Genomic DNA, 27347 nt, shown 5'->3' with positions numbered 1-27347 from the left:
GTGAATTAATTTTAATTAAGAATTTCACAGTTAATTTGAAGCAATCACCAGTTTTACAGAAGCTAGCTTGACTTAGTAGTTGATAACCCACAAAAATTAATATTTATTTCTATAAACCACCACCAAGAATAGAAACTGATAAGTACCCTTTAAAATAACAAACTATGTCAAATATCTGGTCATTAGATATACAAGATACTTATTCAATGATAACTTCATTGGTGCTTCGTCAGATAACATATAAGATTATTTATGTCCTGACTACTACTTGTGCTCTTGAGCCCAGAATATATTTTTTGTTATCAAATTATGCAAATCCAAATGGCTGACAAGATAATAATTTCCTTAATTAATAACAAAGAAGGCATTGTTTCATTGCTGTTTCAGAGAGAGAGATAGAGCGATATACACACACCTCAATAGTCTTCCCATTAATTTTGGTTAGTTTTCTTGTTTTTTTTCCCCCAGATAGAAATAGGAAGTCCAACAAAGAAATTTACAAATTGAAAACATTTAAAAACTACCTTAGGAGGAAGAAAAGATTTCTTAATTACAGAAGATAAAGGAGCTTTTGAATAATTCGGGTTTTGTGTTTTTTTTGTTTTTCTGTTTTTTTGATGAGGCAACTGGGGTTAAGTGACTTGCCCAGAGTCACACAGCTAGGAAGTGTTATGTGTCTGAGGCCAAATTTGAACTCAGGTCCTCCTGACTCCAGGGCTGGTGCTCTATGCACTGCGCCATCTAGCTGCTCCAAATAATTCCGTTTTGGAGACAACAGAGTTATAGGACATGCAAACCAAAAAATTAACCAATTTTGATCAGGGAGCTGTTGGAAAGTAGAGGGTAGAAGAAGCAGATGGCAAGTGAAATGGCAAAAGGTTAAGGACAACTCATTGTGGATTGAAACAGTCTTCTCTTTATTGTTTAGTCGCTGTTACAATGCCATGTATCCATGGGCGATCAATAAATATAACTTAACAATGTGTTCTCTCCTAGCCAGGTCAATGATCACCAGCAGAGGCCACCACACACATGTCTATGAGCATGAGCCAGGGTCCATCTCATATCAACACCAGAACAAGTGGGAGATGTGCTCCTGTTGAGGGCCAAAGCTGGAGAGTCTAATAAGGGCTCATTTATTCAGAATATTTGGTTCACCAATTTCCCCATGCCTGGGAGGTGTTAGAACACTCTGACCAATCCTTGAACCTTAATAGCAAGCAGGTGTGTATAATTAAAGTAACACCTTAGGGCTGGGATTAGTCATGTAAGAATAGTGGGACACCTGGGGGTGGGGTTGGGGGGGGGGTGAGTGTTAGCTGTCATTATTTAAACTGGACCCTCAGAATAACAAAAAGCTCAGTCTTTCACTGACTTGCCAGGCCCACATCTCTTCATTTCACACTCCTCCGTTTGATGCAATGCTTAGTCGCAGGCAACAGGTGGTGCCCGAACAGAGACCTGAAAGAAGGTATGAGAGGAGTGGCTCTCTTGGAAACTCCAGAGAAAAGAAAATCCTTGGCAAACAAGGTCCTTGGCGGCTTAACGCTGTGGAAACAAGGTAAAGAGAGCGATGGTCACAACACCCTATCTTTTAGCAGTTTTAGAGCTGAAAGGACACCAGGCAAAGTGGGGACATAGGGAAAACAAAAGAAAAGAGGCTCAGCGATAGGAGTATAAGAAAAGAAAAGGGCTAGAGCATAAGAATAGTGTCACTTTGGAACGGCCACATGCACTTACTTTCAGTTTTGGAAGGCACGCCTGGGATCAAAGGTATGGGTCAAACACAAAGCGGAAGCAAAGACAGAGAAAATTTTCTACAATTTTTCAAAGAAATAGTGAAAGAAAGGGGTTTACTCATTACAAATAGTCAGTTACAGGAATTTTTGGAATGTATAGAAACATGTTGCCCGTGATTCCCTCAAGAAGGAACAATAGACTTAGAAATGTGTGAAACAGTGGGCAGACAAATGAGTGAGTACTATAGGAAAGTAGTTCCAGGTGTGTTCTCCATAGCTACATTCTCAATTTGGAATGTGCTATAAATATGTCTTATTCCCTCCCCCTCCAGAATGTGTCATTAACAACAAAAGTAGTCAAGGTAGATGTGGGAGTGGGAACAAGGAAGAAGAAGAGATGAATAGAATATTTGATGAGAAGCTTAGACTTGTAGAAGAGGATGAGGAAGATGTTATATATGCAAGACCTATCACACCTTCCACACCATTGAGATCCCCACCCTCATATAGATCAGGCTTATATAAAGAAGATCATGAGGAGACGAATAAAGATCAACTCCTTACTCTAAATGACTTTCAAAAGCTTTTAGGTGACATTAATTGGATTAAGCCTTATTTAAAAATAGGGATTCATGAATTGAAAGATTTGTATGACATCCTTAGGGGTGATCCAAATCCTACTTCAGTATGGATATTGACACAGCAGGCTAAACTTCAGTTGAAAAAAATAGAGGACTCATTACAAGCTGCTATGTCTTGTAGATTAGAACATAAGTCACCTATAGAGATTACTATACTTGACACCCCAGAAATACCCTTCGGGTGTATTCATCAACAAGACAGGTTATTAGAATGGGTATTCTTATCAGCACAGCCAAAAATATACCCTCCAAACATATCCATCTATGACAGCAGAACTGGCTAAAAAGGCATGTAAAAGAATACTCCAATTAGTAGGATGCCTTCCATATTCCATACATCAGCCTTATAATAAAAAGCAAAGAAAAGATTTAATAAGCCAAGAACACTCATGGCAAGTATTAATTGCTATTTTTCAAGGATATATTAACAATGTGTACAAATACCCTATTCTACAATTTACCAGAAAGCATCAATGGATTATTAACACAGTAGTGAGAAAAGACCCATTAGTGGGAGCACTGTCAGTTTTCACTGATGCTTCATCCAGTCATATAGCCACTTATTTTATCCCTCCTGATGAAAGGTATGTAGCACATACACCATTTGAATCCACTCAACAAAATGAGATATATGCCACAATTTTAGCATTACAAAGATGCACAGGCCCTCTTAACATATTTTCAGACAGCAAGTATGCTGTTGGGATGGTCAATAACATAGAAACAGCACAAATAAGGGTATCATCTAATTATTCCATATTTCAAGTGTTTATGATGTTACAACAACTCATCAGAGAGCGAACTTCGCCTCTATATTGCACTCATGTACCTTCACATACGAATCTCCCAGGACCTATTATTCAAGGATAGCAGACAAGCTTACAAAACCCACATTACTAATGTTAAACATTATAGAAGCCAAAGAATCACATGCTAAGTTTCATCAATCTGCTACAATGCTAAGGAAACAATTTGGAATCACTAGAGAACAAGCTCATCAAACAGTAAAAAATCATGGTAAATGCCTACCTTACACTCCTACACCACACAAGTTTGCTATCAACCCACGCGGACAACAGCCAGGTGAACTTTGGCAAATGGATGTTACACACTGTAACAGTTATGCAAAATTACAATTTATTCATGTTACAGTAGACACATTTTCTTCTTTCACTATGGCTACAGCACAATCTGGAGAATCAGTCAATAATGTCACAGATCACATGCTTCACTGCTTTTCTATCTCAGGAGTACCTAATATTCTTAAAACTGATAAAATGGCCCAGCATATACTTCACACTCATTTCATACCTTTTGTCTTACTTTCCAAATAAAACATATCACTGGAATCCCCTATAACCTTATGGGACAAGCAATAGTGGAATGCAAAAATAGATCCCTGAAAATGCTTCTTCAAAAACGGAAAGGGGGAGAAGCAAGGGGAAAGCCACAAAGACAATTCTCACAAGCGGTATATGCTCTAAATTTCCTTACACCTGATAAAGAAGACTATACCCCAGCTGAAAAACACTTTAGGGCTTATGGGAAAGGTAATAATGGGGAACAAGAGACTCAAAAAAGAGTCACGTGGAAGGACCCAAAAACCAATCATTGGTTTGGGCCAGATAGGTTCACCTGGGGGTGAGGGTATGGTTCTGTCTTTCCAGATGGTGCAGAAGGGCCAATATGGGTTCCTGAACAGAATATCCAGATCTGTGTTTGAAGTGACCAAGAAACTTCAGACACTCAGACTGCAGAACAAGCGCAGAGACAAAAGAACAAGAAGGGAACGTCCAAAACGAAGGAGGGAGGACAACAAACACATTATTACAAATGATAAGCATGCTGCTGTTGACTACCCTGAAGTCTGATAAAAGCATTGACTCAGATTTTCCTCTGCAGCCTTGAGGTGTTGTTTTCCTTCAGTATTTGTACAATGCACTCTTTCATTTTACAAGGGCAAGCCGGCCAGAATTAAGCCTCCTATGCTCCACCTTGTGATGTGTGTGACTTCTTAAGGGAAGAATCAACCCCAGGACACATTGCTAAAATGACTGACATTGTACAAGAAGAGTTATGCTTGCATTACTTATCACCTTGCAGGGGGATTATACCATGGCAAAGGGAAAGCCAGTATGCTTCCAATATGTTTTAGGATAGAGGTGATTTTTGATCTGGGATATTGTATCTCTTGTATCACTTATTGTCTCATCAATGTCATTTGGTAATAGCTTCATTGCACTATGTGGGATATTGTATCCTCTGTATCACTTATGGTATATACCAGAGCATTGGCTTGGAAGGTATCACTGGCATAGTGTTGAATTTATTGGAGATCTTTGATTCTGATTTGTCTTTTGCTAACAGTCATTTCCCAAGTACTCAGCCCCAGAACCTAGCCCGAGAAATTCTGGAAAATTGGGCATAACCAATATATTTGAAAAGGTACCTACCTGCTTTACTGTTTCATCTGTTTTCAAGGGCAACGTTGCTTGTTATATTATCTACGGCAATGGGTAAGTCATGGTTTAAGTTTTTGGGTACAGATGTTCATCACCTTAAGTCAATTTCAAAAACAAAAATGGGGAGTTGTTGAGGCCAGAGCTGGAGAGTCTAATAAGGGCTTATTTATTCAGAATATTTGGCTCACCAATTTCCCGCGTCTGGGAGGTGCTGGAATACTCTGATGATCCTTGAACCTTAATAGCAAGCAGGTGTGTATAATTAAAGTAACACCTTAGGGCTGGGATTAGTCACCTAAGAATAGTGGGATGCCTCGGGGTAGGGGGTGAGGTGATTGTTAGCTTTCACTATTTAAACTGGACCCTCAGAATAATAAAAAGCTCAGTCTTTCACTGACTCGCCTGGCCCACTCTCTTCATTTCACACTCCTCCTTTCCATGCAATACTTGATGCAATACTTAGTCGCTGGCGACATGCTCCTAGCAATACTCCTGAAGAAAGGATGCCCTGATTATCAGCCAATCAACAAACATTTATTCAGTGCCTACTCTGTGCCAAGCACTGTGCTAGGAGCTAAGGATACTTACAAAGACAAAAGCATGAAACAAACTCTACCCTCAAAGAGTTTATAGTCTTCTCATCAAGCCTATGGACTCCTTAGAATGTTTTTAAAAGCAAAAAATTAAATATATAAGATTAAAAAGGAAACCAATTATAATGAAAGTTATCAAAATTAAAATTAAAAAATCCATGGATCCCAGATTAAGAACCCCTGTCCTAGAGGCAACAGAGGAATTCATTGAGTAGGGACGGGATAGCGTCAGATCTATGAAAAAGGTGCCCCAAAACCTGCTTGGGATTTCATAAAAATATTGAAACATCAAGTAAAGCTAGGGAAAGATAGCAGAAAAGAGTCAACTTCTCAATGCAATGATTTTCTATGGAAAAAGAAAATAAGCTCTGTGTGTGTGTGTGTGTGTGTGTGTGTGTGTGTGTGTGTGTGTTATGCCTAGGACAACCGTGGAGACAGGTCTTTCAAACTCCAATCTTTTCATTTACAAAAATAATAAAGAATTGTCTGGTTTTGCCCTGGGAGAAACACAGGGGATAAAATAAACATAATTTATTTTTACTCTATTCAAAGGCATCTATGATTTGTCTCAGGAAAAATGTCTTTTCGTGATCTTGTGACAGACTAAATGGTCAAATACTACAGAAAGAACTGGTAAAGCCTGTGCCATTTATATCTTAAGTAATTCTCCTTTCTTGTACATAATGCATATAGAGACAGTACATGAGAGGCAGCAGACTCAAAACACCCAGAATTTTGGAAACAGATCAGAAAGCATTACCTTCTGAAACCAAAGCTAAGAATAATCAACTGAATGGATAGAATTAGAGAATAGTAGACATCTTCCAAGGAAGAAACTCACTCAAAATGATTTGTGTTGACGAGAAGGCTAGGGTGGTGCCTAATCAGTGAGGGAGGCCACAGGAGTTCCATGTACTTGATGATTTGCTAATGGTCCATGAAAGTTGAGCTCTGATTCAGATAAACAGGGGAAGATGCATGTGAACTGATGCAAAGCAAAAAAATAAAATAAAATCAGGAGAACAATATACATAATGACAAAAGGCAGATGAACTAAGATTAGTTGCAATGACCAATTTTGTTCCTGGAAAACAAATGACAAAACATATTTCCCTTTATTTGACATAAAGGTGAAGGACTACGGGAGTGAAATGTTGTATACGCTGTCAGAGGGTCATTTTGTCCGTTGGCTTTTTAAAACTTTTTCTTTGTTCCAAAGAAAGGCAGTGGAGTGGGGGTAAACCAGGGAAATTACTAATACAAAAAATAAGACACCAAGACATTTTTTAAAAGAGTCTAAAAAATGAGCTCTACTGAGTGAGAAACTGGTTGAGTGGGTAAACCTTTAGGAAAGACACTACTAGAATGTGCTACTGCTGGAGCAAAATTCTCTAGCCTTGTGAGAATGGGAACAATCTAGGTGTGGAAAAGAGTTCAGAAGCAGGCGTAGTCAGTCTCAGGACAGATGCAGTGTGGGCAAAAGTGTGTGTGGGAGGAGTTAGGTAGGTGTATGTATAAATAAAAAGCAAGAGAGAGGAGATTCCAGGTTATTAGAAAGGGTGGAGGAGTTTTGAAAGAAATCAGAGGCCTTTCCCAGTCTTCCTTAATCTTAATGTACCTTCCCTCTGAGATTATCTCCAATTTAGTCCTTTATATAGCTTGTTTGTATATAGCTGCTTGCATGCTGTTTCCCCTCCTAGACTGTGAGCTCCACGAACAGTGATTATCTTTTGCCTTTCTGTGCATCCACAGCACTTAGCATACTGCCTGGCACAAAGTGCTTAATAAATGCTCGGTGACTAAGTCAGAAGGAGCATGAAGGCTGGGGGACTTAAGTGTATTCAGGAAGATAATGAAATGAAAACATATAAACGATTGCAAAATAAAGTGAGTAGAACCAGGAGAACAATCTATACAAGTATAATAATATTTTGAGACAACTCTGAAAGTCTTTGGAATTCTGATCAACACAATGACCAACCACAATTACAAAGGACTCATGACGTAACATGCCTACCTCATGACAGAAGTGATGGGCTCAGTACAGACTGAGACTTCATTTTTTTTGACATGGCCAATGTGTGAATTCTTTTTGCTTGACTATAAATACTTGCAACAGGTTTTGTTTTTCTTGCTTTCTCAGTGGGGGTGGAGATGAGAGGGAGAGAGTGCAGATCTTCATGAATATAACATTGAATTTTTAAAAATAAACTATTAAACTGGACAATTACTGGGGGGGGGAGGTAATGTTTATCCACTTTTATGCAGCCAAACGGTCAAATCCAGTGTCCAGAACAAGGGAAGTGATAATTTTGTATATGTCTTGAATTACATCTTGCAACAACTGGAATTCAGTTCTGAAAACACCTTAAGAGAAATATTTGACGACCTAGAATTTATATCAGCCAGGATGATGATGAGACTTAAAAACCATACCACAAAAGGACTATATGAAAGAAATGAATGTTTAACCTAAAGAAGCTTAGGTTTAGGGGAGATATAATCACCATCTTTTAATTAGATGAAGGGCTGTCACATGAAAGAAATTAAACTTGTTCAGCTTGGCCTCAGATGGCAGATGACAGAATAGGTAGAATTAACATGTGGTAGACTTTAGCTCAACATAATAACTACAAATATCCAACAACAGAATGGGCTGAGTCGCCTGTTTTTGTGGGCATTCAAGAAAAGGTCAAGAGACTGTTTTTCAGGAATGTTGTATAAGTGATTCATGTTTCAGGAAGTGAGTGAACTATATGATCTATTCCACATGTACATAGGAGGGAAAGGATAGTAACATGGAAAAAATGCAAATCTTCAATAGTAATAAAAGAAATGAAAATCAAAACACTTTTAATATATCATTACATACTGACCAAACAAAAATAAATGAAAATACTACAAACTTATATTGGCAGGGCTAAGAGTACGTACATACTTGCAGGGAATTGGGATAGAGTTAATCACTGGTCCATTCTTTCCAGAGAATAACATGGAAACATAGAACAAGAACTACAAAGGTGTGTGTAGCCTTCGTTGGGTCTAGTAATTCCACTTGTATAAGTATATCCAGGAAAACAACCCAGATAAAATCTAAAAAGATATACATGGTAGCATTATTTATAAAGCAAAAACCAGACAAATCTTTTCAAAGGCTAACTACTCTACATGATCCCAATCTACTTTTGTCTATTTTAGTAGTCTGCACTCTTGATCATTTCCTCCCTTTTCTGGTCAGACTCTCTTTAATGTACCTAGTCCTTCCCCACCTGCTACAAACCTCAAAGTCTCAACTAAAAACTACCCATCCCTTCTACTGTGTCTTCTGGAATACCTGTTCCATAAGCAACAAGCTTACTTTCATCTTAAATATTTTCTTTTCCCATTCCTTCCACTGTGTGACTCTCACTGAGATCTGATTCCCTCCTGATGACATAGTTTCCTTGGCCTCCCCTTCAAGAACTGGTTGCACTTTCACTTACACCCCCTGAATCACTGGTCATAGTGGAGGAGTCAGAATAATCCTTGCTCCAGACTCTCCCTCTACCACCATCACTCAGTAATTTCCCCTCCTTTGAAGTTCATTCAATCTATTTATCACCCGATGAAGATGCTGATAGTTGTTATCTCCTAACCTCTTGGATACTCTCCTTCATTTTTCAATGATTTCAGTACCTGGCTCACAATCTTCTCTCTACCCTAACTCCTACTCTCATAGTAGAAGACTTTAACACATTGATTTCTCAACAAAAAGCCTGATTTCCTGGTTCCCAAACTTAATCATTTCCCTTACTAACCTACTATTCTACCTTACCTCAACCCCTACATGAAGATGACCATACCCTTGATACATGTACTACCATAATGTACTGCTTCCATGTTCATAAACTTTGAAATTCCCTTATCTGATCACAATCTATTGGCTTTCCACATGCCTTACAATACCATCGACTCTTGACCTTTCAGTTCTCTCCCATGTCAATACTCCTGCACTAGCCACACTCACCTCTTCTACCCATCTTAATCCCTTGGTGAACCAGTTTAACTCTACACTATGCTCTTCTCTTGCCTCCTTATTACACTGCTGATTGTGCCCTGTTAAGCCTCAGCCTTGGATCACTACAGCCATCCCTTGCCTTTGCCCCTACACACGTGCTACTGAACAAAGGTGGAGGAAATCATGGAAGTGTCCTGACTGACATCACCACAAATTTATGTCATATAACCTCAACTGGGCTCTCACTGCTGCTAAGCAATTATTTTACACTTCTCTAATTAGCTCATCATCCCACTCACCACAGTGGGTCTTTCAAATCTTTCTATCCCTCCTCAAACCCCCCATAGCTGCCTCTCCCCATACCCTCTCGGCTAAGAACTTTGTCTCATACTTTGTTAAAAAAAATGGAAGCATTTGCTTCCCATTCCCTCTTTTTCAGTTCTTCTGATCTGATATCACCGAGACGCCTTCTACCCACTATCTCCTCCTTCAAACCTGCATCACATAAAAAGGTGTCCCTTCTCCTTGACAAGGCTAACTCCCTACATGCACAAGTGATCCCATCATATCTCATCTTCTTTAACAGATTGCCTGCTAAATCATCTCCACTTTCTTAATTATCTTTAATCTTTCCCTGTCTACCGGCTACTTCCCTATTGCCTACAGACACTCACATCTTCAAAAAACCCTCATTTGATCCATCCCCACTATCTTCCCAAATCTCTCCCGCCTTTTGTGGCTAAACTACCTAAGAAGGGTGGCTGCAATAGGTGCTCTCCTTTCACTCTTTTCTTACCTTTCTACATTCTGGCTTCCTACCTCATCATGCAACTAAAACTGCTCTTTCCAAAGTTGCCAATGATCATTTAGTTGGCAAATCCAATGCGTTTTCTGAATTTTTATCCTTTTTATCATCTCTGCAGCCTTTGACACTGTCCATCACTCTCTCCTCCCTGATACTCTCTAGGTTTTTGGGACACTATCTCTCCTGCTTCTCTTCCTACCTATTTGACCTCTGTAAGATCTTCATTGATGTCACTCCCAATACCTGTGAATGTCTCACAGGGCTCTATCCTGGATGCTTTCCTCTTCTATCTCCATAGTATTTGACTTTATGATCTCATTAGCTCCTACGGATTCAATTACCATCTCTATACTGATAATTCTCAAATCTACTTATCCAGCCCTAAACTTTCTGCTGACCTCTAGTCTTGCATCTCCAACCGCCTTTTAGACATCTCAGATGGATGTCCTATAGATATCTTAAACTCAACATGCCCAAAACTGAACTCATTATCTTTGCTCACACACATCACATCCCTCCTAAAAAATGCATCACAGTACTGGAATGGCTAAGAAAACCGCACAGGCACATGCTGGCATACTACAGTGAAAAAAAGGCAATAGTTATACATATATTACTACTATACAGTGAACATAAGATGCTAAGTACATAATGAATACGAGGGAATAAAAATTTCAAAATACATACTAATGAAGTCTGTCTGAGAATTGAGAGATGTGAACAATTTAAGGATACTGAATTCTTCATACTTAGTTATTTTTGTAGATTTGAGAGTTATATGGGGTTACTTACAAAACTCTGTGTAGGGGCTACACAAGCCTATTTTTAGATAGCTGATTACTGCAGGGAAGACAGGATGAAAGAGAAAGCGCAACAGCAAGTATTGAATATTCAGTAGCAAAGATTCGGTTTGCACTGTAAGCAACCTGGTCACAGAGCAAAAACTCTCAGGGCTCTTCCATGCTTAGCTGCTGACTCAGTACAGCCATTCCACTTAGAACAACTCTGTCAAGGAAAATAGTCTCATTGACTTTAAAGGGTCAAGAAAAGGTTGTAGAACAGCAAAATGCCTTGACTTTTTTCCATTAGACCCAGTGAAAACGTAAACCACAAGATGACTCTTGTACACATAGCCTGTCTTTGGGCACAGCCATTTTTGAGATAACATTTCCAAATGCCAATAATCATTCATTTCTATTAGAATGTAGGATAAATGGACTATTACAAAGAATATCAAATGCCTGCCTGACATAAGTCAAGAACAACAAAAATTTCAGCCAGCTATACATATGGCAACACATATGCCCTAATATCACAGAACTCTTTATGTCAAAACACCACTCAAAGGAAACAATGCATTTCGAAAGATGAGCTTTTACCATAACATACAGAAGCTCATTGTTTGCCTCAGATAACTTTAAGTATTAAAACTAACCAGTAGAGAATGAACTGGAACAAAGAAAAGGAACAATATTTGTTCACCAACTTTCCCATCATTAATGTAAGAGACTGTACAAAATAATACCTATGAGAAGTTAGTTAACTGGAACCCTCCAAATATTATTGGTGTGTGTTTGTGGCCAGCTGTTTTTACCTAATTTCACTGTTAAAGCCTTCATATTATGCAGTTTATTTATCAAAATGCATCAATTTGCATGTTCAAGACATTAAGAAATCTCTTATATAATTATAATAATCAGGATAACTGACATTTGTACAGCAGTTGAAATCTATATTCTTGGTACCTTACCTTTTACTGTAGCCAAAATGAAGAAAGCAATGATGGTGTTGTTTATGGCACAAGTGGACTTAGCAACACAAGATAACACTGTGTAGGGATTTAAAAGATAGCTGGGAAAGAACACATAAACACACACTCAGAATAATAATTACGGCCAACTGCAAGCACTATCCATAGCCTTGACTTTTCACCACATCGACTCAAAATGTATTCAATGAGTGCAACTAGCTCAGAAATGTTCCATCCCAGGCAAAGAAAATGATGCTTCATTAGATCCCTCAGACACTCATAGTCCAGAAAAGGCCTTTACAGAAAAACCAGGGAGGGGAATGTTGTATGTTATCAAGTTCCCAGGCACTGATGATGTCTTCTGAACTGTTATAAGTATCTCAGATTTATTCTTCTCAGCATAAAGCAAGGCTTGCTGAGAAGGTCATCAAAGATACATTCCGTATACATGGTACACAAGCTCAAATGCTGCACAACTTCAAAGAATCCTCTTAACTTCCACTGAAGGAGATGGCGGAGGGGAAAAAAAAACACTCCAGACAACCTTGAAAAAAGAGGGGAATCTGAAGGTATGTAAATACATTTAACAAAGCAAATTATAAAACAAATGAGTTTGACTTGTGACTAAATAGTGACAGCACTTTTTTTTTTTTTTGGCAATTCAATCTGAAAAGATTTGGGCCCATTCCAGGAGTAAGAAGAATGAGCTCTGTTTATATGCACAACTTTTGTATCAATTCACATTGGCAACTCTCAGAAATAAAGGCTATCCTCATAAGGGAATCAAAGCCACTGGCAGGAAATATAATGTGGGATTAAGTAGCTTTTTAGTGAGGAAGTCATACAATACTACTCTGTAGCAGCATCATAATTTCAAAAAGTACCATATATTTTCCAAGTCAAAGAATGTATCAGAAGCTATCATATCACCATTATCAGTTTTCCATTCTGTATAACGGGAGAGAAAACATCCTGGGCTGTATTAAGTAATAAATATGGGTTATGTTAAGAGATATGAAATAAGGAGCCATATAAAAAATTAGGTATTATTCCAACAGAAATGCTAGTCACAGAAGAAAGGATTTAGATCATCGATCATCGAAACTAAAAAAGTCATTTAGAAAATATCTATTTTTTAATAGAGAGGGAGAGAGAATAAATAGCTCTGTCTCTATCCCTAGCAGTCATGCAAAAGGACTACAGAAAATATTTGATGACTAAGATGTTTGCATTTCCAAATATCTAACAAACATAGGAAACTCTAATCACATTTGTTTCTTCTTGTTTGCTGGGTTAAAGCCTTGTTCTACTGGGAAGTACTTACAACAGTGCTACTTTGAGGGGGATGTAACGCATTTCCATTGGGGTCCGTATGAGTTCAGCCACATCTGAGGCATATTGGTCCAATTCAAGAAGGAGTTTCTGTTTTTTAACCTGGAAAAAGGCAAAACAAACAAATAGAAGAGACTCAGTAAACTAAGAAAGGAGAATGGCAAACCCTGAGACATTTTGTTGAAGAGTAATCTTCAATTCTAGTTTTTCAACACACTAGGCCAAAATCAGGCAGGCAGCAGGTGTGAAAGGCACTACAGTGATACAGACAACATGATATAATGATAAGAATTCTGTACTTGAAGTCAGGGAACCAAGATTCATATTCTGGCCCTGCCACTTAGTAGCCAGATGACGTTGGGCAAGTCAGAGATGTGCTATAAATAAGCATTACTTTTACTTTCTTCATCTGTAAAACAGAGCTGATACCTGGCACTGACTACCTCACAGAGTTGATACGAAGATCAAATGACATCATTTAACTTAACACATATTTATTAGGTACCTACTATACCATATCATGCTGGTACTGGGGAAACTGCAAAATTGAATTAAAACTATTTCCCTGCTCACATGGAACTTATAGTCCAGTAGGAGGATGATATATACAAATATACTATAATACATAATAAATGCATCAGCATATATTTTGCATTAATATTCTACTTTATAGTTTACAAAGTGCCTTCTTCTCAATGACCTGTGAAGTAATGCAAATATCCTAATTTCATAGATAAGAAAATAGACTCAGAGAAAATCAATTAAAGGCTATAAAGGAGAAAAGTCTAAATTCAAACTCAGGTCTTATGACTTCAATTCTTATTTCCCACTGACTACACAATAATACAAACCACTATAGAAAGTCCAAACCTAAAAAGGTCATTACTAACTAAGAATAAGACAAAGTTTACTAGAGGAGATAGGACGGGCAGGAATTCAACAGCCAGTATGGCACTGCAGATGGAGGGAAGAGCAAGAGAAGAAGTGAAGTGTATGCAAGGCATTCATGAGGGAGTATAAAGAAATACAGAGAGGAAAATAGCAGAAGACTAAAAAGGGTGGTACCAAACTGCGAAGGGTCTTAAATGCCAGGGTAGGCACTTTGAACTTTATTCAATAGGCCACTGGGAGCCGCTGAAGAATGGGGCTGAGAAGTGACATGACCAGCTCTCTCCAAAAAAAAATAGATAGATCTAGCAGTGTTATGCAGTCCTTTGTAAGCATTCAATCACTCAACTGGTATTTACAAAGAATCTATTATGTATGTGTGAGGCACTGGGAGAAACACTAGACATTCAAATAAAAAGCAAAAACAATCCCTACCCTCAAGGAGCTTATGTTCTAATGTACAAAAATATAAAAATATAGGTATATCCTATATATACAAAGTAGATACAAGGTAACTGTCAAGGTGAAGACACTAGTAGCTATGGAACCAGGACAGGTCTATTGAAGAAGGTGGCACTTGATCTTAGTCTTAGAAGAAAGCAAAGGTTCTAAAAGTGAGAAGTGAAGTGAAAAAGAGTTCAAAGGCATAGGGGACAGCAAGTGTGAAGGCATGAAAAAAGGAGAGAGAGCATCACGTGAAGAATGAGAAGGAGGTAAGTACGTCTGGTCCACGGAGTACATGGAGGGAAGTAAAGTGTAAAAAAGTTGGAAAGAAAGGAAGGGACCAGGTTGTAAAGTATTAAATGCCAAATAGAGAAGTTTAGATTTGGTCCTGTATTTGAGTAACATCATTTTGGCAGCTAGATGGAAGATGTACTGGAGAAGGGAGATCTGAGGCAGGAAGACCAATTTGGAGGCTAATGCAATAGTACAGACAAAAGGTTAGGGCCTGAACTATGATTGTGTCTATGTGAGATAAGGAGACATATATGAGAGCTGTTATGGAGACTGAAATGACAAGATCTGGTTAAATGATTGACTATGTGAGGTAAATGAGAATGAGCAATCAAGGTTGTGAACCTAGGTGAATGGAAGGATAGTGGTGACCTTAAAAAGGGAAGTTCAGTAGCAAGATGGATTTGGGAGGGAAAATAGTGAGTTGTGTTTTAAATATGGTGAGGTTGAAATGCATAAGAAACATTCAATTTGGAATGTCAAATAGGCAGTGGATGGTGCAGGGACTGGAGCTCAGGAGACAAACCAGGGCTAGATATATAGATTTGTAAACCACATGCATGGGGATTATAACTGAAACTCATGGGAAAAAATTAGAAAAAAATAAAAGCATGGAAGAAAATGTGAGGTATTTGGGTTTTTTTTAAACAACAATTGACCTGGAAAATAGGTCAAGGAGAGATAATTTAAGAATTACTGGAATCCCTGAAAATCACGACAAAATCAAAAAGTTTGGAAACTGAATATATTACAACAAATTATAAATAAAAACTGTCCAGCTCTATTAAAACCAGAGGGCAGAGTAAAGATAAAATGAATCCACTGATCACCTCCCAAAAGGAAGTTCAAAAGGAAAAGTCAGGAATGTCATAGTCAAAACCCAGAGTTCTCCATCAAAGAAAGAATACTGCAAAAATCCAGAAAGAAGCAGCTCAAGTACCAAGGATCCACAGACAAGATCACACAAGACCTGACAACTTCTAATCATTACGTCAGTCAGTCAAATAGCATTTTTAAAGCACTTATTATGTACGCCAGGCACCGTGCTAAGCACTGGTTACACCAAGAAAGGCAAAAAACAATCCTTGCTCTCAAGTAATTCATAGTCTAATGGAGGAAACAACATGCAAGCAACTATGTACAAATAAGTACTGGGTGAAGGCTGAGAGAATCTCAAAGAGAATGCAATAACATTAAGGAGGACTAGGAAAGGCTTCTTTCAGAAGGTGGGACTTTAGCTGACAGCTGAAGAAAGCCAGGATAGCAAGAAGACAGATGAGGAGGAGAACATTCTAGGCATGGGGGCAGCCAGTGAAAGTACACATAGCCAGGAGATAAGATTCTGGTATGAGGAACAACAGCAAGGAGGCCAGTATCATTGGATTACAGAGTATGTAGAAGGGAGTAAGGTATAAAAAGACTGGAAAGGTAGGAAGAAGCCAGTTATGAAGGGCTTTAAAAGCCAGAGGATTTTATATTTAATCCTGGAGACATCAGAGAACTACTGATCAGATAGGTGTTTGAGAAGATCAATTTGACAGCTGACTGGAGAACAGATTAGAGTGGAGAGAGACTTGAGGCAGGGACTATAACCAGTAGGCTATTTCAACAGTCCAGGTATGAGGTGGTAAAGGTCTGCACTAAACTGAGAGCAGTGTTAGAGGAGAAGGAGACATGTATGAGAGCTGTTACAAAGATAGAACAAGAGGACTTGACCACTGAATGGCTATAGGAGGTAAGAGAAAGTGAGGTGTTGAGAATAAAACTGCAAGCCTGAGTGATTGAGGAGATGATGGTTCCATCAAAAGTAACAGGGAAGTTAGGAAGAGGTGAGGGCTTGAGGGAAAGATAATGAGTTTAATTTTGGATATGGAGAGCTTAAGATGTCTATGAGACATCCAGTTTGAGATGTTTATTAAGGAGTTGGAGATGCAAGAATGGCAGACAGTGTATAGCCTACATCAGATTGCATGGTGTCTTGGGGAGGTGGCTGGGAGGGAGGGGAAAAAACTTTGGAACTCAAAACCTTATAAAAGTGTATGATGAAAACTAAAAATAAATTAATTAATTTTTTTAAAAAAGAATGGCAGTAAAGAAAGAGGTTACACCTAGACAAGTAGCTCTGAGAGTCATCTGCATAAAGATGATAACTTAATCCATGGGAGCTGATGAGATCAAATGAAGTAGTATATATAGAGGTAGAAGTTATAAAAATAGAGGACTCAGGAGAGAGCTTCTACTATAAATAAGAGATGATTTTGGAACAATATTCCAAAAGGCAAAAGGTAAAGGTTTACAAGCAAGAATAACTTATCCTACAAAGTTGATGACAATCCTACAAGAGAAAAAAGAAAGTGACCTTTAATGGAATAAAATACTTTCAAGCATTCCTAATCAAAAGGCTGGAGCTGAGTAGGAACTCTAAAGTGCAAACACAAGAGTTCAAAGAAATTGAAAAAAGTAAATTTATTTAAACCATCAGAAGGATTTAGTAATGATGTAGTACTAACATTTTAATAAAGGGAGAAGAAAAAAGTGTACTTCCTTCAGAACTTTAGTGTCTTCAAAGGTATTCAGGAAGAAAAATAGGAAACATGGAGAAGACTGGTTCTGTTCTGAGGGTTTTAAGAGGATAGAAAGGAGTATAAAAGGAGGAATATAGTGATGGAGAAAGGAGGAAGAAGAGGGTGGAAGTTACACCACAGTACACCAGAAAGCACTCAGGTTCAAATCTTGCCTTTGATGCTCACTAACTGTGTGCCATGGATAACTCATGTAACCTCTTCAGTTTCTTCATCTTTAAAATAAAATTATGCATATAGTGCCTATCTCATAAGGCTGTGATATAGTTCAAATGAGATAATATATGCAAAAAATACTTTGTAAATTTTAAAGTGCTACATAAATGTTAGCTACTATCACTTCTATTGCTGTTTCTATTACATGGGAGGAAGAGAAATGATATGTATGTATCTATAGATATATAGCCTGATTAGGAGTAAGGGGCATGGACTGACAGCAAGTTTGACAAGTAGGTTTTAAAAGAAACACAGACTCCCATATCATTCACTGGCTATATCTCAGGGAGGTGACAAGTATATCACAGATTGAAAAAAGCCTGGGAAACACTCTATACTAACTAGGATCAGAATGAATATGGAAGAATCCTACAAAGACCACTGAGTGAAACAAAGGAAGAGTTCCTGCTAGTTCTCCAAATGAGGTTTATTTCAAATTAATGTTCCAACATGTGGAGTTACAAAGAGCCATCTTTTAGAAGATCTACTGCAATAACAAAAATAATCATAACTCACGTTTATTCTTTTCTGTGTGCCTACTAGGGGTATTGCTGTATTGTATTTAGTTCCAAACTATATTCCAGAATGGACCAATTCACAGCTCTTCTGTTCATTAATAGGTTTGTCTTTCTAGAGCTTCTTCAACAACTATTTTCCTTTTCTGTCATTTTTTACCCATCTGTTGGATGTTAGGTAGAACCTCAGTTATTTTAATTTGCATTTATCTTGTTAGTGATTTGGAGCACTTCTTTTATATGGTTGTTGGTAATTTACATTTCCAATTTTGAGGACTGCTTATTCATAAAAATCTACTGGGGAATGACTCCTACATCAATTCTCTATATATTTTGGGTATCAAACCTTATCAGACAAATATGCTAAGATTTTTTCCCAGTTTACTCATAACTCATAATTTTGTAGAACTTTATGACTTGCAAAGAGTTTTTCAAACACCTGTGTAAGACAAGTAATTAAAAAATTATCATCTGCATTTCACAGAGGAAACTGAGGTTCAGTTCAGAAAAGCTAATCAAGTTACTTGTCCAAGGTCACACAGTTATTAAGTACTCAAGCTGAGACCTAAGCCCAAATGTCCTTACTCTAAGTCCGTTGTTTTTTCTACTTTACAATGTTGTCAAAAATCTTATTCATGATCATCCAAAATTTAAAAGTATGTAAAAATGAACTGAAGTGCCAACAGAGTGGGGACTGGTTTAACAACGTGTGGTAGATGGATGTAAAGGAATATTATTGAGCTGTATGAAACAATGACTGTGAGGAATTCATAGAAATAAGGGAAGATTTATAGGAACCGATTGGTGCAGTGACAAGTTGTTATTGTTGTCCTTCATGCTTGAAGAAGACCAAGATGAAATCATGATGTTGGAGCCAATGTACACTGTGCACAGCTTGTGTCTGATCAGACCAATAAGAGCTCCGTCAGGCACAAATAGTCCACACAATTATTTGGGAGGGAGATGTCTAAATTTGTGCATCTCACATTTCTTCTGAGTTACTGCAATTCTTCTTTGCTCATAGAGCATAGCACCTTCTCTGATGTGGGCACACCATGCTGGACAATCCTGTGCCAGTGTCTCCCATGTTTCACAATCAATTACAAAGTTCTTCAGAGAGACCTTGACATTGTCTTCATATCACTTCTTCTAACTTCCATGTAAGCACTTGCCTTGAGCAAATTCTCCATAAAATAGTCTTTTAGTTAACGTACATTTGGCATTCAAACAACATTGCCAGCCCATCAGAGCTGTGCTCTCTGCAGTAAAATCTGAATGCTTGGCAGTTCTGCTGGAGAAAGGAACCAGCACCTTATCTTGCCAGGTGATCTTCAGAATCTTCTGAAGACAATGCAAATGAAAGCGATTCAATTTTCTGGCATGGCACTTGGTAGACTGTCCAGATTACACAGGCATACAACAATGAGGTCAGCACAAGGGCTCTGTAGATCTTTAATTTAGTAGGCAGCCCAATACCTCTTCTCTCCCACACTTTCCTTGGAACCTCCTAAATACTGAGATAGCTTTGACAACAAGTGAGTCAACCTCATCATCTCTGTGGACATTGCTGGAAAGTACACTGCCAACATAAGTGAACTTACCAACAGCATTCAAAATTTCTCCTTTTGCTATAACCTATGTTTTCATGCATGGATGATGCAGTGCTGGCTGGTGGAGAACCTGTGTTTTCTTGCTACTAATTGTTAAGCCAAAATTGGCACAAGCAACAGAGAACTGATCCATACTTTTTTGCATCATTGAGTGCACAATCATCTGTGAACAAAAAGTCAGTGTTTCCTGTGAGGGTGCATCCATGAACTTTTGTTGCACTGAGGTAAACAGAAGACAGTGTTGGTGATGAGGACACGAGACACACAAGTCCTTGGTAGCGACTTTTGCTGTTGCTATTTCTGACTCCATTCCTCCCAAGGACTCCCTGCCATGTCTGATAGTCTGTACCTCTTCTGGCATCAAAGTCACCCAGAATTATAAGCTTGTCTTCTTTTGGAACATTGGTAATAAGGGTCTCTACATCTTTGTAAAATTTTTCTTTGACTCCATCAGGGTTCATCATGGTAGGAGCATAGGCAGTGTCGATGGTAGAGTGACACTTTCCTGCAAGTGGCAATTACATTTTCATGAGTCTGTCGTTGGTTCCTTTTGGGAGGCATATAAGCTTGCTGACTGGATTAGATATAATTATGAAACCTAAGCCAGCTTCACCGTGCTCCTCATCACTGTGGCCACTCCAGAAAAACGTGTATCCAGCTCTGACTTCAGTAAGCTGGGCTTCATTTGCCGGTTTTGTTTCACTCAAGACTGTTATTTGGATGCGATACCCGCTGAATTCTCTTGCAGCAAGAGCTATTTGTCTTTCAGGTCTATTGGATTTCTTGTTGTCCATAAGCATGTGCACAGTTCACATACCAAAGGTAAGTGGAATCATCTTCACAAAAGTCTTTGTACATGCTCATGTGTTTTGACCAAAGGGTGGGATCCCCGACTGCCACAATAAGCAGGCCAGGGTTAGGTAAAGGAATTTTTTAAAAAAATTTAATTAATTTATTTTGAATTATCAACAATCACTTCCATAAGCTTTTGAGTTTCAAGTTTTTCTCCCCCTTCCTCTCCAAGATGGCATGCAATCTGATATAGGCTATACATATATATTCCTATTAAACATATTTTCACATTAGTGATGTTGTAGGTAAGAATTACAACCAATAGGAGGAACCACAAGAAAGAGGAAACAAAACACAAAAGAAGGAAAAAAATAGCAAATAGTATGCTTCAATCTGCATTCAAACTCCATAGTTCTTTCTTCTTTGTGGATAGCATTTTTCATCATGAGGCCTTTGGAGACGTCTTAGATCCCTGTATTGCTGAGAAGGGTTAAGTCCATCAATATCAGTCATCACACAACATGGCTGTTACTGTGTACAACATTCTCCTGGTTTGAAGCAGACAATTTTTAGAACATCTTTTCTAGCCCCTTTCTTATAACAGGTGAAGAGTACAATCCTTAAGAAAGCTGTTCAGACACCCAGGGGGCTGCCAAATCCTATTGCTGCTTCAATCCAGTGAAAAGACAACCCTATGGCCTGGGCTGCCTTTGTGTAGAGTTGTGACTACAGCTCCCAGGGTATCTGCACCTGCTACTTTGTCATTAGTTTGTCACCACAGAACTTCAAGGTAGGTAAGATAGTAACATGATACAATAGTAACATAGTAAAATAATAATAAAACATTAAAATAGTTGAATAGCAAAATCATAAAATTATAAAATTATTGAAGAGCAAAACAATAAAATAATGAAATAGTAAAATGTTAAAAGTGAAGCCTTTCAACTACCAGGTAAATTGGATTTAAGTGAGGCAGAGTTGTGTGAAATCATCAGCCTCACTCTCTTCCAGAGTCACCAAATCCCAGTGGCAAGACAAACGTCAAGATAACTGGCAGTGGTTCTGGATACAGTGGATGACTTTGGTGACTTCAGCATCTGACCAAGCTCTAAGAACTCTGCAGCACCTGCTTCCACTGCCTTGACGGCCCATTAAAACATAACGTTCACATCCACCTATTCTGCAGGGAAGTCTTCACATGCTTGGGGTAGACATCCCCTTAACTCACTTGAGGGTAATTACCTACTCTCAACGTGGTTTCGTCCATCTGCTAGGACAACTTTACTGAGGCATGGCTGTTGTGAGTGGTAGTTTCTTGGAGCCACAGGGCAGAGCCGGGTGGCAGATGGACACCAAAGGTGTATGAACAACCCTGAAAAGGGCGGTACCAGATCGCCCTGAGCATCCCATACATCCTAATGCAGTTAAAAATATGCAGAACTAGGAGAACTACACAATAACTACAGTAAGGTCAACAAAAGCAGTACTAAAAAACAACTGGACTCCTATGGATTCAATTATTATCTCTATGCTGATGATTCTAAGATCTTCTAGACCTAATCTCTCTCTCAACCTCCAGACTCGCATCTCCAAATGCCTATTGGACATCTTGAATGGATAAGCCATTGACTTCTTAAACTTAACATGTCCAAAACTGAACTATCTTCCCTCCAAAACCCTCCCACACTTCCTATCTTTCCTATTACTGTGGAAGGCACAATCATCCTGCTACAATTACCCAGGCTCACAACTGACACATCATCCTTGACCACTCATTCTCTTGAACCCTTGACATCCAATTTATTGTCAGTATTATCAACTCTCTCTTCAAAACATCTCTTATAACCCTTTCTCTACTCTGACACTGCAATCATTCTGTTGCAGGTCCTTGTCACCTCATGAATGGACTACTGCAATAGCCTGTCTTTCCCCAATCCAATCCATCTTCCATTCAGTTGTCACGCTGATCTTCCTAAAATTCAGGTCTGACCATGTCACTGCTTTATTCGATAAACTCCAGTGGCTCCCTAACCTCCAGGATCAAATATAAAAATCTTCTGTTTGGCATTCAAAGATCTCTATAAACTGACTCCCTCCTATCTCTCCAGTCTACTTATAACTTATATTCCCCAAAGTACTCTGAGACTCAGTGACACACACCTCCCTGATGCTCCTAACACAAGATCAAACAAAACAACTCTATCTCCTCACTTTGATTATTTTAACTAGCTGTCCCCCTATGTCTGAAATTCTCTCCTTAATATCCACCTTCTGGCCTCTCTGGCTTCCTTCAATACCCAGCTAAAATCCCACTTTCGGTATCCCTTTTAATGCTAGTGTCTTCCTTCTGCTATTATCTCAAATAATTCCGCATATATCTTGCTTGTACATAGTGTTTGCATGTTGTCTCCTCCATTAGACTGTGAGAGGGGGAACTAGTTTTATGAGAAGGGGATTGTTTTGTTTTGTTTACCTTTCTTTTTGTAACCAGCACTTAGCACAGTGCCTGACAAATAGAAGGCAATTAATAAATTCTTGTTGACTTGACTTAATTGCAATTACTAATCTTGGTCTCAAAGAAGAGATGATGAAAGAACCTTTCCCTATTTCATAACTTCCCTCTATTTGGCAGAAAAGGGAAAAAAGACAGTAGAGCAAGGACTCCAGAGCAGAATATTGTATAGACAATCACATGCAATCACTTTAATTTTTATAGCTATCATTTATACAGCACCTACTATGTGCCAGGCACTCTGCTAAGCACTTCACAAATATTATCTCATTTGATCCTCACAACAACTCTGGGAAGTAGGTACTATTATTATCACCAATTTAAAGTTGAAGAAGCTGAAGGAAACAGAGGTGACTGAGACCAAATTGGAATTCAGGTCTTTCTGACCCCAAACCCCTCATTCTATCTACTTCATTACCAGACAGTTCTTTGTGGGGTATAACATTAGGAAATGACTACTGCGTAAAAACAAAGGACAGGGAATTCCAGGGGGAATACAACCACAGTAGTGAAAAGGCCTAAAAGCCATATTATATGAGGATTTACTGAATTAACTAGGGATTTTTAGCCTGGAGAGGAAAGGCATGAAAGTTATCTTCCTCAAAACTCTGAAAGGCTATCTTGTGGAAGAGGGATGAGACTTGTTCTACTTAGCCCCTAAGGGCAGAACAAATGTGTGGTAATGGGCATTCTTGCTTTGAATCTGTGAATAAAAAGCAAGATGCTTAATATGATCACTTTTAACACGACTAGAAATTCTAGCAACTCCAATAGGACATGGAAAAGATATTAGATTGATAAAAATGGGAAATGCAACTATCATTTGCAGATGACTCCTACTTCAGTTACAAAATTAGTGGATATAATAAATGAATTCAGCAAAGTTTCAGGATAAGCTGGAAAAGTGTAATAGTAGTAGTAACAGTAAATAAAAATTTATTAAGTGCCTACTATGTACCAGGCATTGTGCTAAAACACTGGGGACACAAATACAAAAAAAAAAAGAAAAAAAGAAAGACAATTACATTCCTCAAGGAGCTTATGATCTAATGGAGGAAGACAACATACAAAAGGAAGCTGAAAAATGAGGAGGGAGGGAAGGAGGGGTGCAAATGAATATATGCAGAGACTAATAACCAGGGTGATAAAGGGCATTGTGTCCATGCCATATAAGAGTCAGTTGAAAGAACTGAGGATGTTGAGCCTAAAGAAAAAAGACTGAAAGGGGAAATGATAGATGTCTTCAAGTATTCACAAGGCTGTCATGTGGAAGAAGGACTAAATTTGTTCCATTAGACCACAGATTGACAAACCAGGAGCAATACTAAGTGGAAGAGTGCAAAGAGGCAAATTTTAGGCTTGATGTAAGGAAAAATGCCCTAATAATTACAGTTATCCAACAATGAAACCAGTTACCTTAGGATATAGTGGGTTGCTACTCACCAGAAGTCTTTAAGCAGATGCTAGATGACAACTTATCAGACACACTATACTATTTTTTTCTTAAGTTAGACTAGATAAGCGCTGTGATCCCTTCCAATTCTGAAATTCCATGAGCTTTCCAAACGGAGACTAGGTGACTATTTTTCAACAACATTATGAAAGGGCTTCTTGGTCAGTACTAAATGGCCTCTGTTATCCTTCCAACTCAGATTATGTGACTTTCTTCTTTACGAATATTACTCAAGCAAAGAAAGGCAAAATCTTTCATAACCTAGGTCTCATTACTCAACATGAGAGGAACTCTCCACGGAGCCAACTGACTCCAAAGGAATTCTGCTGTCTTTCATCCCTGCCAGAATCCCCTTAGTGGCTCCCAGTCAGTCATGTAGAATTGGAATCAAATGCTAATCTTTTTTTAAGAACAGACCTGACTGCTGCAGTTATTCAGTTTGATTTCTCAGAAGCAAGGAAAATTTGAAAATTGTGCTAAACCTAGAGAGACATAGGTATATGTGGACCATAACAAATATCTGGGCCAACAGTTCTTCAACAGGTAATGAATATACTTCAAACTTTTCAACTAAGGTATCTCTTGAAGATGTTAGATACACCAACAGACATGGTTGGTGTGTTGGTTTTGCTTTTGCATAGCTTTTTCTTTACTACAAAGGAAAAATTCTCTAGGGGGTTATAGCAGAGAGACCTGTATAAAAATCCTAAAGTACCCCAAAAAATCACTTAAAATTTAAAATAATACATCTCTTTCCTTTTACTCCCCCTGCTACCTACTCTAATCTATGATTCCATTATCTCTCATCTGTACTACTCCATTAGCCTTCTGGTCTACCAACTTTAACCTTTTCATTTCCCAATCACCCTATACATCATACCAATTCATTTTCTTTATGCATAAGACTTAATCATAACAGTTCTCTGCTCAAAACTTTTCAATGGCAACAGGTAACCATCTATTACCTAGTGAATAAAGTTCAAACTTATTTGACACCAACCTACGTTTCCAGCTTGATACCATACACTCTACATTCTAGCCAAACTAGACCACTCACTGTCAGCAAACATTCTTGTGCTTTCCTGAAGCTGTACCTTTGCTAATCCTTTTTCTAGAATTTTTTCTCCCCATCTTCATCTGAGGAAATCCTATCTCTTCCTTTTCAAAAAAAATTTTGTTTTTAATTTACAGAATAAAACAAGCATTTCCATAACACAGTACAATAAAAAAAAAGGTGATTGCACATGAAACCACAAATCTACTATGCACAACTTGCTATTCCTTTCAAATATTCAATTAAATTATCATGTAAATTTCTCCCCCTATCCACCAAAGAGACGGCTACCATTAGACCCAAATAGGTATATACATGTAAAATCATTCTATAAAAACTTCTATTTATTAGTTATTTCTCTGGATGCAGAAAGCATCTTTCTTCATATGTTCTTTATGGTTAATTTGGGAATTTATAATAATCAAAATAACTTATTCACCCAAAGTCATTCTTAAAACAATACTGCTGTTACTGTGTACAATGTTCTGCTCATTTACCTCTTCATTATTTCATTATTTCATTCAAGTCCTTCCATGTTTTTCTAAAATCATTGAGCTCATCATTTCTTATAGCACAGTAGTATTCCCTCACAATCATATACCACAATTTGTTGTCATTTACCAACTGATAGGCATCCCTGCAATTTATAGTTCTTTGCCACCACAAAGAGAGATGCTATAAATATTTTAGAATATAAAGGTTCTTTTCCTTTTTTCCTAAATATCTTCTGAAACAGACCAAGTAGTGGTATTGTTGAGTCAAACGGTATATGTAGGTAGTTTAATAACACTTTGAGCATAATTCCAGATTGTTCTCCAAAATGGTTGGATCATTTCACAATTCCACCAACAATGAACCAGTGTCCTTGCTATCCGTTCCATATGGCTACCCTAAATAGAAATAATCTTTCCTTTGTTGGTCCTCACAGAGAACTTTGTACTCACCTCTCTTACACATACCAAGTTTATTTTTCATTATTGTTATTTGTCAATGGGTCAGATCCTCCCTTCTAAGATCAACAGAAGCTCCATGAGAGCAGGGACCATGTTTTTACTCATCTTTCTATCTCCAACACTTAGCACAGAGCTTTAAAAAGAGATGGGCACTAAATAAATGTTTGTTGAAACTACTGAATGAAAGAATTATAGCTATCATTAATTCTCCCTTGAAAGGTAAATGCAATGGTCAAAAAGAAAAGAAGAATTGTAGGACTTACTATTAATAGCAATTGTACAGCCCAGTTCATTCAAGTCTAAACTGACAGAGGACTGTGTTACTAATAAAGTTTATGAATAGGCTACACAGATTACAGCTGACTTTACTATAGTTATCAGTAAGGTCTGACAAGCACCTTCAGTCTCACTTCCTATGATTTTGATGCTAGAGGATTCTTTGAACACATATTTCTTTTACACAAGAGAAAAAAAAAACAGATGATAAAATCCCAAAAGGAACAACTCAGCTACTGACTACTTACCACCACTTTGTTGTAGTCCTGGATTGCAAAATACAGTGCAATGGCGGTAAGTGCATCAGTTATCTATAGAAAGAAAGAAAAAGATTACAAAATGGGACCAAGTCAGAAGGGTAGTAAGAAAAGTCTAAGGCTAGAGGGATACATCCCTCTCACATGGTCATGTTGCTGCCTCAAGCAAAAAATTCATAAAACCA

At 38.1% G+C, this 27347-nt stretch overlaps 1 protein-coding gene across 1 annotated transcript in view; it reads right to left on the bottom strand.

The window, feature by feature from the left end:
* PIGU (phosphatidylinositol glycan anchor biosynthesis class U) overlaps positions 1–27347 on the bottom strand; it is a 126326-nt gene that overhangs the window by 51474 nt on the left and 47505 nt on the right. The window contains exons 4-6 of the mRNA XM_020998862.2: positions 27154–27216; positions 13312–13421; positions 11988–12088 (exon numbers count right to left, since the gene is read on the bottom strand). Of these exons, the coding sequence (XP_020854521.1) occupies positions 11988–12088; positions 13312–13421; positions 27154–27216 (274 nt within the window). The remainder of the gene's footprint in view (positions 1–11987; positions 12089–13311; positions 13422–27153; positions 27217–27347) is intronic.

The sequence above is a fragment of the Phascolarctos cinereus genome, unplaced genomic scaffold, assembly GCF_003287225.1.
Source record: "Phascolarctos cinereus isolate Bilbo 61053 unplaced genomic scaffold, phaCin_HiC Scaffold_2;HRSCAF=192, whole genome shotgun sequence".
NCBI classification, from domain to species: Eukaryota; Metazoa; Chordata; class Mammalia; order Diprotodontia; family Phascolarctidae; genus Phascolarctos; species Phascolarctos cinereus.
The sequence above is the reverse complement of the archived record's forward strand: the minus strand, read 5'-3'. Positions and strand labels throughout refer to the sequence as shown.